We start from the raw sequence: 16,991 nt of genomic DNA on the forward strand, positions 1-16,991 counted from the left end.
TAACAGCTGCTAGGGACTAATTTAACAGTTGGGCCAAAATGTTTCGTAGATGCATTAATGCATTCAAAATCAGTGTCAGTGGAGCAGAAAGCACCTGTAGTTCACTACTACAGCAAGTTGATACCAAGCTAAAAAGGCACTGCACTGACCCCTGATGGGACAAGTTACAAATATCACCAACCAACCACACCCAGCACCACTGTTGGGTGTGGTCCTACAGCTCACTGCTGCACCATATAGCAGCTAAAGTGTAAAAATACACCGTCAGTTTCTAACCAACCATGTAGAAAATAATACAATTTATTGATGAAAACACTTTAAATACAAATAAAATACGCTTTTTACTACCAGATAGGACTAAAGCCATACACCAGACATCAAATCTCACAGTTGGCATGGTGGAAAATGCTTTATTTTGCAGGTCAAACAAAAAACCAGTTGGGGCCACGGACAATTCACTTGTCATTAAACACTGTCATTCCAAGTCATTCTTGCAGTTAAGTAAGCACGTGGTGGCTGAAAAGTCCATAAGTTTTAGGTTGGAGAGCAGAAGCGCAGAGTGCTTTTGTTCAGTCTGTCCCAGGGACCTCTCACTTGAAGACCTTGCCCTGGTTGAAGGCTTTACCCACATGCTTGAACTCTCCCTCCCAGGCAAAGTACTCCTTTACCATGGTCTTGCACTCCTCGGAGTTTGGATCCAGCTTGCGCCACTCATATGATTCATAGTCGATCTGCCAGTCTGGACTCAGCTGGGAGAGGAAAAAAACAATTCCTTATTTGAATCAGCATGAAATACCCTGTTGCTTTGATGTCATGTGATAATGTGAAACAACCACTGATTATCAGATGACAGATTATTCACTGATGTTTATCAAACAGTGAATACATACCATCAAATATGTGCCGTCAACACACCATGTATGCTACAGTTGCATCAGTCTGAATGTTACAATTACAGCATTTACTGATTAAAAATTATCTGAAATTTGGATTTCAGGACATTGTTTAGTGTGGCCACAGCATGAACCAGCCTTTTGCCTCACTGAAACAGAGATGACTGGGATGAATGAGGTCTTTAGTTTTTCTTCCCCCGTCAGATTAAGACTTGGTGCCATGATTGGACACTGCCTTGCCCAATGACAGGGGACTATCCACTAGCCAAATATAACGAGTCTTATCCGGTCGTTTAATCTCTCAGGAAACGAATTTGTTGGTCAAAAGTAAATGCTTGAGGGTGGCGTTATGATGTCAGACACCATGGGAAGTGTTTATTCTTAGATACTTACAGGGAAAGCCAGTTCCTGGCCTCTGAAGATCCAGATACCAGAGATGCTGCTGTCGTTGTTGCTGCCAAACAAGATGACGCTGGCGAAGCCGTTCTTTCGGAGTTTGTCCAGACGCTGGAACATACCTGTGAAGAACAAAGAGGGTGTTTGATGCACAATGGATGAAATAAAAAAATAAAAAACATACAAGATGTAGTCTAAGAGCACTTGTCAAAACTGAACAAAGCAATTCCATGTCACCTTTGTTCTTAAAGGTTTCACTCAAGACCTAACTTTACAGATAGCCAAAGAAAAAGGCTGCAACAACAACACTTTAATACGCCGAGACGAGTCTTGTTTCAGTGTGACCACAGCATGAACCAGCCTATTGCTCACTGTTTCAGAGATGACTGGGATGAATGAGGTCTTTAGTTTTTCTTCCCCCATCAGATTAAGACGTAGTGCCATGGATGGACACTGCCTTGCCCAATGACAGGGGACACTAACCCTAACTGCTTTCCCCACAGAGGACTGACTCCTAATGGTAGTGCAGGCCTATTCCTACCCGACATGTGAACATAAGACAGGGACTGATCAGACAATTGTAGCTTGAGACTCGTGCCATGGATACTGAAAGCAAACTAAGAACTTATGTTGTGACCTTGAAGCAGCTGAGGCTTGAGAAAAAAAAAAAAACATGAAGTATTTTCTGAATATTATCTTGAGCAGGTTCCTGAAGAACTGTGTCATTTAAAAAATTATTGTTAAAGCTGGTAGTTAATTATTAATATACATGCAACCTTTAAGGGCTCCACATTGTACACTTTTTCAGGGTTTTATTTGAACTTTTATATCCATAGCAATATGCATCTGTAGTTTTGAGTACCTTTGGTCAGTTCAATATAGTTTTACATGTCCTTGCTCCAGAGCTCTGGCAAGAATAGCCCATTTAGCCAATCAGAGTAGAGGCTCAGTCTTTCCAACCACCATGTTCAAGATTAATACATATTGGGCCTTCTCAAAAATACGACAAGTAATTCCCTTTGGAACAATGTGTTCGGTGAAGTGGCTGTCGCCGAGTCTCACCTGTGATGAGGTTGCAGCTCATGAAGGTCTGTGTGAGCTCGTTGGGGTATTTGTAGTCGCAGTACCAGATGGAATACCCCTCGGCGTCAAAGTGCTCCCAGAAGTGGGGAAGGGCTACTTTCAGGGTGTCCTCATTGGAGTACTTTCTCTTGAACTCGTCCATGACGAATGCGCTTTAAGAGGGAGAAAAGAAGACGGATTCAGATATGTTTGCCGTCTATACATATAGGGAGGAGAGAAATGAGGTGTTGCAAAGGGATTTGACTACACAGATGTTATCTGCGGACTCACATTTAACTATATTTATCTTAATATCCATTTCACAAATAAAACAAAGCTGTAGACAGTTGCTGGCATCCTGCCATCACAACATTTGAGTCTAAGTCAGCTTTGGAAATTATCCATTATCTATCCACTCTATCCTTTTTTATATATACACTATATATAAAAATAAAAAAAAAATCAGCAATATGGCTTCAAAATGAGTCTTGTTTCAGTGTGACCACAGCATGAACCAGCCTATTGCTCACTGTTTCAGAGATGACTGGGATGAATGAGGTCTTTAAGTTTTTCTTCCCCCATCAGATTAAGACGTAGTGCCATGGATGGACACTGCCTTGCCCAATGACAGGGGGCCCCCTGCAATCCAACAACAGGAGTTGGTGTACAGGTCCGTTACTGACCAACACACACGCAGACTTAACACCCTGAACTTGATTCAGTGAGTCATCAAATTCTCTAAATGCACCATGGAGTGTCAACCTCCTCCACCCACTGATTAGCAGTCGAAAAGCAGAGGCAAGTAACATGAAATAATCTGCTGAGGTGATCAGTTGGACAAAAAAAAAAAAAGGCAGACTGACTCATACATAAATGTGCTGTTGAGTACCAAAATTAAGCTACATACTAATAAACAACCACCTACCGACAAGTAAGGTCTATAAACATTTACCTCTTAGGCAGGTGTGCAAAGGGGTCCTTGGCTTTGGGCTCCGCAGCCAAAACTGCATCACAGTCGTCCATCTCTTCTTCTGGTGCAGGCTTCTTCTCCTCCTTTTTCTTTTCTTTTTTCTCCTGGGGTTTGGCTGCCTCTTTTCCTGCTTTCTCTTTCTTAGCAGGGGTCTCCTTCTTGGGCTGCATCTCAGCAAACTTCTTGGCTGATTGAAGAGAACAAAACAATCAAAAACATGTTTTCTCTTAAATGCTCCAATTATCTGTCATTGGTTTTGCACCCTCTGAGACCACACTTGGCAAGGGCCTTGGAAATGAATGGTAAAATATTACAAGCAATCTGACTAAGTCTGGAGAAGGACCCATGTAACTGTTAAAATAAGGCTACACAACCGACTTTTTTTTTTTTTTTAAATAGATAATTCAGCCCAAAACTATTCAACAAAAAGCCAAGTACTGATTTCACCCTTCAAATGTGCTAAACAACCCATCCTCTAATCTAATTCATTGCCATACCATCAAACTGGGCCATCTTTTCACACAGCTTGACCTCTCCAAGGACAGCCTTGAACTGGGGCTGGTTGACGCAGGTGACAAACCAGCGGGTCACGTTGCCGTATGGCTGACGGAAAGAAGGCTCAAGGACCTAAAAAAGGTAAAGAGATACATTCATTTTTAAGAGCACATGGCACAATCATTATAGATGAAGTGTTGGTCCAGTAGCTGTCAAAATGTGTGTAGCTGTTCGTATGTCAGACCTGCTTGTAGAGCCAGAGCATGGAGCAGGCCACAGTGATGTCAGCAAGGCTGGCCCTCTCTCCCACAAGGAAGGTACGGGTGTTCAGGTGCTGGTTCAGGACTGCAAGGGCCTTCTTCACATCCTCCTTGGCCTGCTCTGTGGCCTGGACAGATCCACAGGAAAGAAAGAAAAAAAGACTGAGTGTTGCATGATATTTTAAGTCTACAATCAGGCACTATATCACAAAAGGGTGATGCACTACAGCCAACTGGCACCCACTTCCCACCACAGCTACAAAACAGTAATTTAAGTCTTAAGCTTGGTCAGGGAATGCTGAGCTGCACACCTGCTTGTTGAACTGCATGATTCCCAGAGTGGGGAAGACCCATGCGCTGGCTGGAGGGATGATCTCTGAGTCAGCGAAGCTCACCCACTGCAGCACCTGGGCTGCAGCCTGGGGAGTGGCGCCACGCAGGGCTTCATTGCTCACTGTTGTTGAAAGACAGGGAAATTGCTTTTTAGGGGAAAAAAACTAAAAATTACAGAGCCAGTCCACATTTAGCATGCAGAACACATACAATAAGTGCATTTTTCACAGCTGAATTTCAACACTAATGCAACGTTGTTAAAGACGTGCATTGCACTTACAAGTGCAGACTAGTTAAAATCCTGACAGGTGCAACTGTGCTACAGATTTGTTATATTCCAACAGGTTTTACAGGCTTGGTCCCATGAAGATGGCTTTAGAGAGCCGCTTTGGCAATAAAATTTTATGCTTTGCTGACCCAAATTACATATTACAGTAACTCTAAATCTGTGACCAACATCAAAGTCTTTGTATAGAAGTCATTTAACTAAGTGGGATTTTGCTCTAGCCATAAATATAGACTTAAGATGAAAACAAACATTTTTTGGTATCAGAAAATGCAAGACTTACGGAAGTGAGCAATGGCATTACTCTCAAACAGACAGAAGCCGTCATCTCCCTGGTAGGCAGGTACCTGCAAACCAAAGCATTAAGATGTGTTGTTATCCAGTGAATTAACCAGTAAAGTGCATGAGCATATTTGGTTACACCACAATAATGTTATCCAACTAGTTAAAGCCATTTTAATTAATCACATTTAAAAACTGGTCAACTGGTCACTGTTTTGACCACATTCACTGCTACAAGTACACATATACATCCCATTTAATTATCCCATTTAATTGTTTGCACCAACCTTGCCCAGAGGGAAGTTGTTGAGGAAGGCTGGAGTACGGTTCGTCTGCCCGAAGGTGAAGGCAGGGGAGCTGCTGGCAACTTTGAGGCGAGCACCACTGTACTGGGCTGCAATCTGGGCCTTGAAGGCCCGCCAGTTCTCTGGGTATGTGTACAGAGTCTGAAGGGAGGGAGAACACAGGAAATTATTATACAATCAAAAGAAATAAAATGAACTTTCACACACACACACACACACACACGCATCATCATATTGCAAGAAAGATAGCTGCAGACTTGGGGAAGCCTATGGATGGTCCACCACCAACATCTCAAATGTTTCAACAAAGCACATCCTCCCTCGTTTCAGTTCATATGGAAGATATGAATGATGCTATTTAAACCCAGGCGGCTGGCCATTTAAAACCCACTAACCAGGAAGGGGAACGGAGGTGAAGCTGGAATACATCTGCGGTTTTTTATCTAATACAATAAGGTTACCGCTGCCTGGTGTGCGTTTGGTTAACACACAGCGAACAAAACTGAGATATTCACGTGGCTACTAGCTCACTTTCAATGCTGTGTCGTTACCGGCGATTTCACCGGAGACTTGACACTTAACTACAGTCGAAAACTCAGACGTTACCAAAAGTGGATATGGGCTCTAAGGTTGGACGAATATATTAATAAACGTCCTGGTAGGTATTCACAGGATGAAAATAGCCAAGGTAACGTGGCACAACCCTGGGCCAGCAAAGGGGCGTCATTCACTTTGAATGCAACGTCAGGGTAGCAAAAGCTAACCTCGGTTAGATTGAAGACTGAATGAAATTCTTCACAAATAAACCCTCTAACATCTTCCAAACATACCGAGAGCCCAGTTTACATGTAAAGGAACCCAATACGGGTGCAGATGGGTCTGATTCTCAACGGATTGCGATAGGAAAGTTAAAAGAGCGCAACATCACTGTCCATCTCTCCATCTTACTCACCCCTGCCGCCATCTTCAGGACGAGAGAAAGAAAGAACGAGGGCGCGCTCCTGTGACGTATTTACGGCCACAAGACGTGCGCGCCCTTGAAGTTTGCGCGTTCACATTTCGCCTTTGTTTAGGACCCGCTGCGCTGGGGGTGATGCTTTGAAACATTTAAATACATTTGATCTGATGATGTGAATTACAGCAGTTACAGCAGAGCATTCAATCTATTTTCAGCCAATATATGATCAAATTAACATACTCTAATACTTGAAATATCAAATAACAACAAAATATAAGAACAAATAAAATATTTTTATTACACTCCACATACAAAAAACAAACAATATGAAGTTGAAGTCAAAGTTACAAATTCTATGAAAAAAGAAGAAAAAAAGTGTATGACTTTTTTTGGTTACAAGAATATTTTCCTTCAGTGTTGCAATTATTCCAATAAAAACAAATCCAGGCTGTACAGCACGATGATAAAACAAAGCCGTTATCAAACTTCACCACCTGTCATCAAACCATCAGTGTAGAAAAATATTAATTTTAACCAGGAATGAAATATCACATTCCATGTGATGTGAAACATCTGGACTGACTCAGCTCACAAGACCTAGAAATAAAAGTAAAGGGCAAGATCAACAACCAGCCATGAATCTGATTTTTGTGTGTAAATAAAAATACATTAAAGGGACAACGAGGAGTTTCTATTCGGTTATAAAAAAGTCTCACGTTAATGTGGATGAATCTCCGCTACCCACACTTGTTAATGGGCCCATTTTCGATAAATATATCGTTCTGTCTCTATCGTTATTTTGTTATTATTAGTGGTGGCGGAAATGCTGGTCGAGCCGACCAGCGTTTCCTTAATGAGAATAACGCAGCTGAATCGCCGTTTATGGTCGGAACTACGACAGTAACTGAACCTCTTTGAACCTCTGACTTTAATTATTGATGAATGAAAACATGAGTCCGTCTTGCGCCGGTCAAAGAATTTTACGGTGCGCGCGGAGGCTCATAAATGTAGTGTGAAAACGCTTCGCTTTTCCAAAACTCCTCGTTGTCCCTTTAACCTAACTGTACCAATAAAAAGATTGTTCTGTGAAACTATCATGTTTTCAGAATTGTGCGGAGTAATTTGACATAATATAAGGCATTTTTCAATGCATGCCGATTGAATGAGTAGATCTAGCGCCTACATGACAATGTACTGTGGTGTAATACTCACCCAAATAATCATCCATGAGAGAGCCAATAGCAAACTGGAAAAAAGGAAAACATTTGTTATTAAATTAAATTCTATTGCAAATAATCACAGAGTGAGTGTTTCCCATTAACTACTAAAATCAGTTGGTCTTGTTTTTTTTCCTTTGAGAAGTTAAAGGATAATTTACGTTTTTTACAACCTGGACCTTATTTCTAGCATAAAATATGATCATTTACTCACCCAGACAACTTTGGCGTCATTTGGAGTCGTTTTGACGAAATTAGCCCCAGTGGAGCGGCGTGTATATCCGTATAATGCGAGAACACGGGGCACCCAAGCGCAGCCTCTATATAACGCATTATCTGCGGCAAAACTCGTTCATTTCACCAATATTTTGTTATGATATGCTGGTGCTATTCCCCTCCGAGCCCGTGGTGGCATGTTATCAACATGCTGCGCCTGTAGGTTGACTACTAACCTCCGACCTGGATGATGTCATCTCCGACCGCGGTGCGGCGCGGCTTACTTGCTACCACTACTTCTATGGTTCATTTCTGCGTGTTTCTGACTTGTCAGAACAAAATGAGCAGCTGGATGAAGTTCAGCTTCCACAGGCTTCCTCTCCACAGCCTGGACTCACTAAAGCTCCGGCTAGTTGAGCTAAAAATGGACCCAAATGCCGAAGCGGAATGATTATTATCAGAATGAGCCGGGCAGCGGTCGGAGATGACATCATCCAGATCAGAGGTTAGTAGGTCAACCTAGAGACCCCGGATGTTGATAACATGCCACCACGGGCTCGGAGGGGAATAGCACTAGTGTATCATAACAAAATATTGGCAAAATGAACGAGTTTTGCGGCGGATAATGTGTTATTTAGAGGCTGCATTGCGTGCCCCGTGTTCTCGCATTATATGGATATACGCGCCGCTCCACTGGGGCTAATTTTCGTCAAAACGACTCCAAATGACACCAAAGTTGTCTGGGTGAGTAAATGATCGTATTTTATGCTAGAAATAAGGTCCAGGTTGTAAAAAAATGGAAATTATCCTTTAAATACATGGTCCTTACTTATTTAAAAAAGAAAGATAACACTTACAATGTCATTCTTGTCCACTCTTGTTCCCACAATCTTAAGCCTGATCTCATCGTCTTGCTGGATTACAATGTCCTTGAAATGAAAAGAGAAAACATCCTTTAATGTAACATTAACAAAAGTTAACAGGTCCTGATTTTTTGCATTTCTTGAAAATACTCTCCTTAACATAAGTATTACTAAGAATTACCTGGATTTTAACATATCATTTAATTTCAAAAGTGGTGAAAACCTAAGAGAAGCTAAAAATGGCAATTTTTGTTACACAATTGTCTTTTGCTTACCTCATCAACTGTCTTATAACAAGGAGGATTAGAATTGGGGTCAAACTCCATTTCTGAGGGGATGGACTGCAAAAAGAGTGTTTCTTGTTAGGAAATACAACAGCAAATAGACATCTAAATATGTAAAAGACGACCAAATCAACAATTCTACAACTACAGATGTTACGCTGACTTACATGGCGAGAGATGAAGCAAGACATGGGGCCAATTTCAGTGAACAATCCAACCTACAAGAAATAAGGCAAAAGGTAATTTAACCAATTTTTTTATGATCCAAGAGGAACTATGCAAGTCTGGTTGCTTTTCTGCTGTTTTGCTAACCCTCCTCTCGGCCATGTGTATTTGTTTACAATGAAGCCGGTGAGAAATCAATCAATAGAGCAGTAGATAACGTTATATATCATATACAAAGGGACAACGTGTATATTTGAGATTACGGGTTACAGGGCATGTTTGTGTCGCAGTGCGCAGAGACGAGAGCTAGGACAGCGGGCGGCGTCCCCCCAATCTTGCAAGGTTGGTTTTAAAGCAGAAGTAAGCGATCCGGTCGTTTTGGCTAACTTCTTGTCAGCCGATGGAGTTAGCAGCCCCCGCCCTCGTCATGGATCTATTGGCCCTTGTCCCTACATCACCACATTCACGCGCATCCCTTGGCTGCACACACAGAGAGGACCGCCCCTTTATGCCGTTCTCTCTCCTCATTGGATAAAGGTTGTAGGATACAAGGAAAGATTTCTCCTCGGCTTACAGCAGAGCAGAGTGACTGACAGACCCGTGTTTCGGTCCAAACACTCTATATAAGTGATTGCCGTCGGAAGATATAACTATTTAAGACTTATATTAACTCATTGAGTGCCGCGCTCCTTTCCAAAGTTTTAGTCAAGTGTACCAGCAATTTAGACCATTTTTGACGATTTTTGTAGAGCCATACTAGTGTATTCTATATTATTGCCACCAACACATACTGTGGCTCATTTGAAGGTGAAACTTTATGCTTCAAATGGCCACCAACTGTTTGTTTCTACGTGCCTCCATTCCTGAGAAAACTCAAGCTAAACATGGCTGGGTTTCACCAAAATCCCTGCTTTTTTCTAGAAAAGGAGATACAGCGTCTTTTATGAGAGGTGCTCTGTTTGTGCCTGTCACTCTTCTGACACTTGCATTTCTGGATCAAAGGGCTCGTGTAAGATAAATATATACAACAACTGTTGTTCTATTCACAACCACCATCAGGGGCGGGGGGGGTGCCACTAAACAACAATAACACAGACGCACCGTGCCGTGGCACAGCCTCTCGCCGCGGAATGTGATGGTCTCTGGGCCACAGCAGGTCGGGAACACCGGCCCCACCGGTGGTCGCGGTCCTTCTGTGGTACGGGTCGGTGGTGCCAGCCTGCTTTGGCTGAGAGACCATCACATTTTACCGCGGGAGGACATGGTGTTGCTCCAGATGAAGATCGGGCGGGACTGTCGGCTGAGAGCTTCCTGTTTCGGCTCCGAGCTGCTGGAGCCAGCGGAGCAGCTGCGCTGCATCCACATGCAGAACTCGGTTTGCAAAAGCCGAGTTATGATAAAGACTTCCAGATTGTGAGCTGTCATGAGACTTTGATCGTCATCTATTTCAGTTCTGCTCGTCGTAGAGTCCCCAAATTTACACATCATGTGTGTTAAAGTGTCTATTTTCATAATAAAAAAAAAAACGTAAAATCTCGTTTTTGGCACTCAACGCATGGGAACGAAAAACGAGAAATTACGTGGTTGGCACTCAATGAGTTAACACAAAAATTCCGCTTACTTCTGCTTTAAGTCAAGAGACGCAATAAATGACAGGCACATGGAAGGCAGAGAGCCTCCATTCTCCCTCGTAACAAGTTAAGCCATTTATTAAACCATCACAATTACTTGAAAGTTGTTTAATTAAGGTCAAAAAGGTAGCATAGTTAAGCTACAACTTCTGCATAGTTCCTCATTAAATCTGTGCGCATCAACAGTGATGAATTCCATTAATTTTATGCATGTACTAAAGTAATGAACCCAGCCAAAATAATTATCTTTATAATTAATAACTGATACACCAATGCATATAGATTTACTGATTGGTCCGAGAACATATGGAAATATGGGTTTTAGCCATGACACCATATCATGCAAGTTTTTTCTGATGTACACGTGCACATTTTAGACATTACAGGAGGTAATCAAGCAATGCAATGTGCAACAGTGTGGACAGGGCAGTGAGCTTTTGAGACAGCCCATCACAGAATTTAAAATGCCTTCGTTGTATAAAAATAATATTTAAGGACAAAAATGCTGCATAGTGGCTGATAAATCTGCCCTGTATTGTACCTCACCTTGTTAACTTGTGTGACCACAGCGTCCACCACTTCTCCTTTGAATGGCCGAAACACAATGGCCTTGTACTTGACGGGGTACAGGACAAACCCTCTGCCTGGCTGGATTACACCTGCCCCAATGTTGTCAATGGTGGTGACTGCAATGACAAAGCCATACCTGAAAGATAATTATTATTATAAATTATTAACATAATATATGTCAAACATTTCATGTGAGAGTATTAATGTAAAATTTTAATATTTGCTGCATGTGAAGTTGTCAAAATAACTTAAAGGTCACATTGTGATCTTGTGCCTTTGGTTTTCAAGTGTTTTAACTGCTAAAGTCAAAGTCATATAACATACCTTTTGACAAGTTTACATATAGCACTGACAGCTCCTATGACAATTGATATCAAAACGTAGTGAAATGCCTATTTGATTGTTGCTTAAAGTGTATGAGTTTAAGTTATGTTATTAGTTTGGGTTGGAATTGACTTTAGTTTAGTAACATCTGATCCGATCTGCAACATGCCACTCACTTGCCAGTGCAGGTACCCTCCACTTCTGTGAAAAGCTTCTGCTTCACGGTGTTGAGGAGGTTTGGACCAAAATACCTCGGATGTAGCAAGATTTCATGCTCCAAAGAAATCTGTGAACACCAAAGAGCGCGTGCATTATAAACCAACGCTAGCATTTTGATAGCACGCAGATATTTTACTGTAACAAGTGTTTATGAATGGGGTCCGCTTGGTATTCGTCGTTATTACAGGCAAATGAAAACACGTGACTCAGCATGTCAGCAGTAGAAAACTAATTTGGAGAAGTTTTGTTTAGCTGCGTTAGCAATGCTAACCGAGCAACGATCACGCTACATTTCTAAACAAACCATTCGTGCATTGCTATTAACCGCATCTTACAGAAAAAACAAAACAAAACAATGCACACACTTACATGGTAAAACATATCGGTCACAAAGTTCAATTCGGCCCCGATTAATGATATTAATTTGATCAATTATCCAAACCGTCTTCCACTAAATGAATGAAAACCATGGATGTGAAAACCAGTCGCGCATTCGCAACAAAGTCACTTCCGGGTCATTGGGTCGAGTGTCGATGACGTGAACTTTTTTGTTTGTTTGTTTACCAGGGAAGTGCGCACTCTGTGGAGGAAAACAAGCGCTAAACTCGTGCTGGCATTAATTATAGGTCTAAATCAAATGTTGTCAAACCTGGATAAAATGTGCTATCTGCGTGGTTGGCACAGACTGTACAGTGGGCTTTTTACTGGCACCACAGTCCTGCCACACCATAGACAGCCTGACCCCTGCCGGCGAGGAGGAGCAGAGGCAGCCAGCAGGCGTGACTCAGTACCGTGCTCCGATTGGACTGTCTGACTGACTACGAGCAACGAAGCAAGACCAACATTTTTAACAAGCTGAAAGGTAAAATAAAAAAAATCACAATTAAGAACAGTATAAGCAGCCGTCAGAGGGTCCGATTACCCTTCGCACAGATGCAAACATTAATTGATATGTGACTGAGAGTTGTATAGACTGATGTTCTTTTCTTTAAAAAAAATATTTGCAGCATTTAAACACTTCCTCAATCATTCTGGGAAGCCTATAAACCATCCCAGCTGACCGCTGGTGACACACCCTCCTCCAGCTGCTCCTCCGTACTTTCTAGTCCCACAAGACGATATTAAAACCCCAACAACAACAACAGCCTGTTTCCTCGATTGACTGACATGGCGAGTAACCTCGTCGCCAAGTTATTTCGTCCTCGTGTGCTCACACAGCTTGTAAGTTGTACTCTCTTTTTTTATTATTATTATTTTGTGCTGCCTTTAGTCGTGTTTCTGTCTGACTCTTCGGTTCTCCGTCCAGGCGTCTGTCACGTCGGGCTGCCTGTCCCGAGGGAGGGCGGCGGTTGCGGGGGTCAGACATTACTCCAACGACCCTCCAGCGGAGACAATCAGTCGCTATCCAGTTCCTTACAAGAAAGACCTACCTTATGATATAGTGGAACTCATGGAGGAAGTGGAGTCTAAGGTAAGCAAAAAGGCTTGATGGTCTTCGAGAGGTATTTTGTGTCAATGCTCTGATTATCCACCTGCTAAACTGTATGATCATGCTTTCTTGCAGGGGGGCTTTTTGCCAAATGTCTTCAAAGTCCTCTCTCACAGGCCAGCAGAGTTTAGAGCCTTCTTCGCATACTACAATGAACTGATGAACAAGGAGACAGGTGTGTGTTTGTTATGTTTCGCTGTAGGTATTAATACTTTTTCAGGGGTCAGGGCAGCACTAATCACGACCCCTGAAACAGGAGGGACACGTAGGCCGATAATTCCTGGCATGCTCAATACTAAGGTCAACAAACCCTCCAGCTCTGCAATAAGCAAAGATGATATTGGTCAAGATGGATCCTTGTTAGTATTTATCACCTCCCTTCCAAAGACAGTAGTCAGAAAGTGCTTCACAAACAAAGAGAGAAAATTTGATAGAGAACAGAGGAAAAGAAGATAAGAGCGCCAGACTAAACCAAGCAAACCTGAGCATATGTTAGACAGATAACATTTAAAACTTGAAATGTTATCATTTCATCAAAATTCATGTGTGACGACAGATGGGAGTGCACAAATATCTTAAGCATGTAAGGAGACTTGTCAAAAGTGCAGGGGCTGATGGCTGGAAAGCACACATCACCATGTCAATCATCTCTAATGCAGAAGGTCCAAATTATACAGTTTTATTTTTATATAATTTATAATATTTTTATATTTATTTAAATACTGTGCAGAATGGCCATGCATGACTCTATAAGGCACCATTCAAATTTGGAAATAAATCCTAAAGAATCCAAAAGAGTCCAATAATGTTGAGATAAAGCATGTATCTCCATTTCATTTCTTACCACAACAGACATTGACTTGTTTCCCAGGTGAGAGAAACATGAACAAGTCAGCATCATAACTCATGGACTGGTCAAGATTATGCAGACAATTATGCTAACAAATGATTAGCAGGGGAAATAATCACACTTTGGTTATCTCCACTGAACTGCACAAAGTTACCTGGGTAGGAGGTGTTGTTTACACCTTTTTCAGGGCTGCGCTCCATTTGGCTTTGCCGGTGTGTTGCACTTTAATGGCAGCAGGGGGAACAGAAAACCTCTTTTGGAGTGCAGGTGGTACATGAGGTGGCAGGTGTGGCGCTGAAACTGCTCCAGCTGATGAGCAAACGAGGCAGTGTTGTGTAGCCAAAGGTTGAGGTGAATAAGGTTTAGAAGGAACATACTGGATAGGCAAACAAAACAACAGTCTCTCTGGTAAGCATGAGCAGCAGGTGTGCAGGATGGCTCACACATTAAATACACAATGTGTAACTGTGTGCTGCTTAAACAACAGAAGACAGAGTTTGGTGAGGCGCAATTTCACCTTAAAAACTGTGTCTTTCATTTATACAGTATTTGAAAGATGTGCACTTACTCGCTGCTTTTAACCATGCGGCAAATCATGCGTCAGAATACAATCAAGTTAAGCAGCATGAGCTTTAACAATAGAGTTCTTGTTGCAACAATGTGGATTGGTGGGTATTAGTGAAGCACTGGCTGGAACGTGTGCAGCTCGTTCATGTTTCACTCTGGCTATGAAGTAATCAACTGAATGCGTCTGCTCTCTAAACTCCCAGGAGACAAGTAGGCTCAATAAATAGTAGATAATGTTTCCCAAATAGTCTGTAAGTGCCACTTTAAGGCTTGCCAAACTGTATCTAGTGACTTATTAAAAAAAAATAAAACTAGTAAAAAAAATGAACTGCTCTTTTAGCCAGTAGCTCTCATTTGGAGTTAATTAATCTGTGGAGCACAACAATCTTTTTTAAACAGTGAATCTTGTTGCTCATTTGTGTTTTGAGTAAACATTTTAAACAGATTTGCTGCTTCCTAAGATTTATTTTGAATCAAAATTTCAATCTTTTTTGAAATTTGTTAATCTAAATTGCTTGTTAAGATTACCACTGCAGAGAAGTGTAGCCCCTTGATTTAATAAAGCCATTTAAAGGGATTGTAAAAGTTGGTATTAAGCTGTTTCATTAGCCTTTATGTAAGCTGTGGATTTTGAACTGCAAAATCACAAAAGTTATGTGACTTGTGGTTCTTAATGTGTATTTATTATCTAATGTCTTCCAGGCAGATTAACCAAGGCAGATCGTGAGCTGATAGTCGTGGCAACCAGCATCCACAACAAGTGTCTTTACTGTGTGGTATCCCACAGTGCACTTCACCGCATCTACTCTAAGAAACCCACTCTTGCTGATCAGGTATCATCATCCACTGATTTTCTCTGTTATGCTCATAGTTATTGTGGTGAGTTCAGGGACCTAGCTGAAATCAGACTTGTCCTGTATGTGTGGAGAAAAAAAATGTTTCCCCCTCTGAGTTTTTCTGAAATAATCTTTACCCAGGTCGTTGTTAACTATGAGAATGCAGAGCTGGGACCTCGGGAGCATGCCATGCTGGACTTTGCGATGGCCGTGTGTCGCTGTGACACCATCACTGAACAGCATTTTCAGTCTTTGGAGGAAGTGGGCTTTGATCGCGAGGACGCCTGGGACATCGCCGCCGTTGCCGCCTTCTTTGCCATGTCCAACCGACTCGCCCATCTCACAGACATGAGGCCAAACCTAGAATTTTACAACATGGGTCGTGTACCGCGGGACAAGGACAAGGCGGCCGGAGACAGCAAGTGAACCACAGAGGTGTCGTGTAACAGACAAGATTACAAAAGGTCAAAGGTCATGTGACGATATGTTTCACACAGTAACTAGAAGTGTCTAATTTCTGTTTCATATTCTTGCTTCCCTCTCACATGTGAAAAATCAGATCTTTTAAGCTTATGTTGGACGCCTGAGTTACAGCTGTTAAAGTTGAACAGTAACCAGTATCGCTACAGTGACTGTGTTCTGAACAACTTTACTGACTCTGTGGCATCAGGGATGACAGATCAAGACTGACATGGAAAGAAAGTGAAATAAATGTATTGATAATTTAGCACATGTTTAAAGTCAATCAAAGTTTTCATACTGTATCTGTAATGTTCATAAAGCCTACATGTGAATGGCTCCTGCCTTGAAAGACTGTGATGAGTCAAATGGTAAAAATAAGTGTGAGTGAGACTGTCTGAATTTGTGAGATTGGACATATTGATTTGTTCTTCCCATGTGATGGGGACAAGTTAATAATTTGCAGGTTGTTTTATATTAAACTTAATAACTGTACTTCATGTGACAGTTCATACAGTCGTCTTCTAACGCCCATAACTAGGGTTTGTTTGTATATTAAAACCTTTGAAAAATATTCACCCGCAATCCCATATCTCAGGCAGCTCTTTATTTCCTTATCTAGTTCTTTGTAATGATGTGCAGCATAATCGGCATTATTCACAGTCTTGTTTTCTAAACTTAAAAAAAAAATTGCACTTTCCCTTAGCATCAGTTTGCCTTTTCAATAAATTCTATTTTTCATGATGCTAACTGAGATTGAACGCTTGACTTATTTGTCTGTCTTCATCACTTAGCTCTCACAAATAAAAGAAGACTTTTAGAGAATATTTAATCATTTTGAATGAATCATCTTCATCACCGTCACCACTGCTGGCAGACAGTCAATGGTGAGACTGTGTAACACCAGTAGATGGCATTACCGGGATGGTTTAAATTTACACTGCAGATAACAGAATGGCAGAATGGCTTTTAAGTCATTAAAATGAAGCTGAATGGAGGTCTCTCCTCCCACATACATGAACAGGATCATACACAGGGTCCAAAACTAACTTTTTCACTTA

General features: G+C 41.6%; 3 protein-coding genes across 3 annotated transcripts; 1 reads left to right on the top strand and 2 right to left on the bottom strand.

Moving 5' to 3' along the window:
* Positions 1 to 390: 390 nt before the first annotated feature.
* Positions 391 to 6,284, bottom strand: eef1g (eukaryotic translation elongation factor 1 gamma). The gene is made up of 10 exons (XM_083981447.1): positions 6,235 to 6,284; positions 5,265 to 5,423; positions 4,979 to 5,042; positions 4,388 to 4,530; positions 4,061 to 4,204; positions 3,819 to 3,948; positions 3,304 to 3,508; positions 2,352 to 2,524; positions 1,287 to 1,411; positions 391 to 749 (listed from the first exon to the last, which is right to left on the bottom strand). The coding sequence occupies exons 1-10, from the start codon at positions 6,244 to 6,246 to the stop codon at positions 591 to 593; spliced, it is 1,314 nt and encodes a 437-aa protein (XP_083837573.1). The 5' UTR covers positions 6,247 to 6,284; the 3' UTR covers positions 391 to 590.
* Positions 6,285 to 6,577: 293 nt separating this feature from the next.
* Positions 6,578 to 12,198, bottom strand: polr2g (RNA polymerase II subunit G). Its single transcript, XM_083980609.1, has 8 exons — positions 12,099 to 12,198; positions 11,687 to 11,796; positions 11,163 to 11,322; positions 8,988 to 9,038; positions 8,812 to 8,877; positions 8,531 to 8,602; positions 7,453 to 7,486; positions 6,578 to 6,837 (listed from the first exon to the last, which is right to left on the bottom strand). Exons 1-8 carry the CDS (start codon positions 12,108 to 12,110, stop codon positions 6,824 to 6,826), a joined length of 519 nt encoding a protein of 172 aa, XP_083836735.1. The 5' UTR covers positions 12,111 to 12,198; the 3' UTR covers positions 6,578 to 6,823.
* Positions 12,199 to 12,614: 416 nt separating this feature from the next.
* LOC310992466 (uncharacterized protein) lies at positions 12,615 to 16,680 on the top strand. The gene is made up of 5 exons (XM_083980525.1): positions 12,615 to 12,950; positions 13,036 to 13,200; positions 13,294 to 13,393; positions 15,338 to 15,468; positions 15,613 to 16,680. The coding sequence occupies exons 1-5, from the start codon at positions 12,897 to 12,899 to the stop codon at positions 15,895 to 15,897; spliced, it is 735 nt and encodes a 244-aa protein (XP_083836651.1). The 5' UTR covers positions 12,615 to 12,896; the 3' UTR covers positions 15,898 to 16,680.
* The last annotated feature ends 311 nt before the right edge of the window (positions 16,681 to 16,991 follow it).

Source organism: Trachurus trachurus (genome assembly GCF_905171665.1).
Source record: "Trachurus trachurus genome assembly, chromosome: 10".
Taxonomy (NCBI): Eukaryota; Metazoa; Chordata; class Actinopteri; order Carangiformes; family Carangidae; genus Trachurus; species Trachurus trachurus.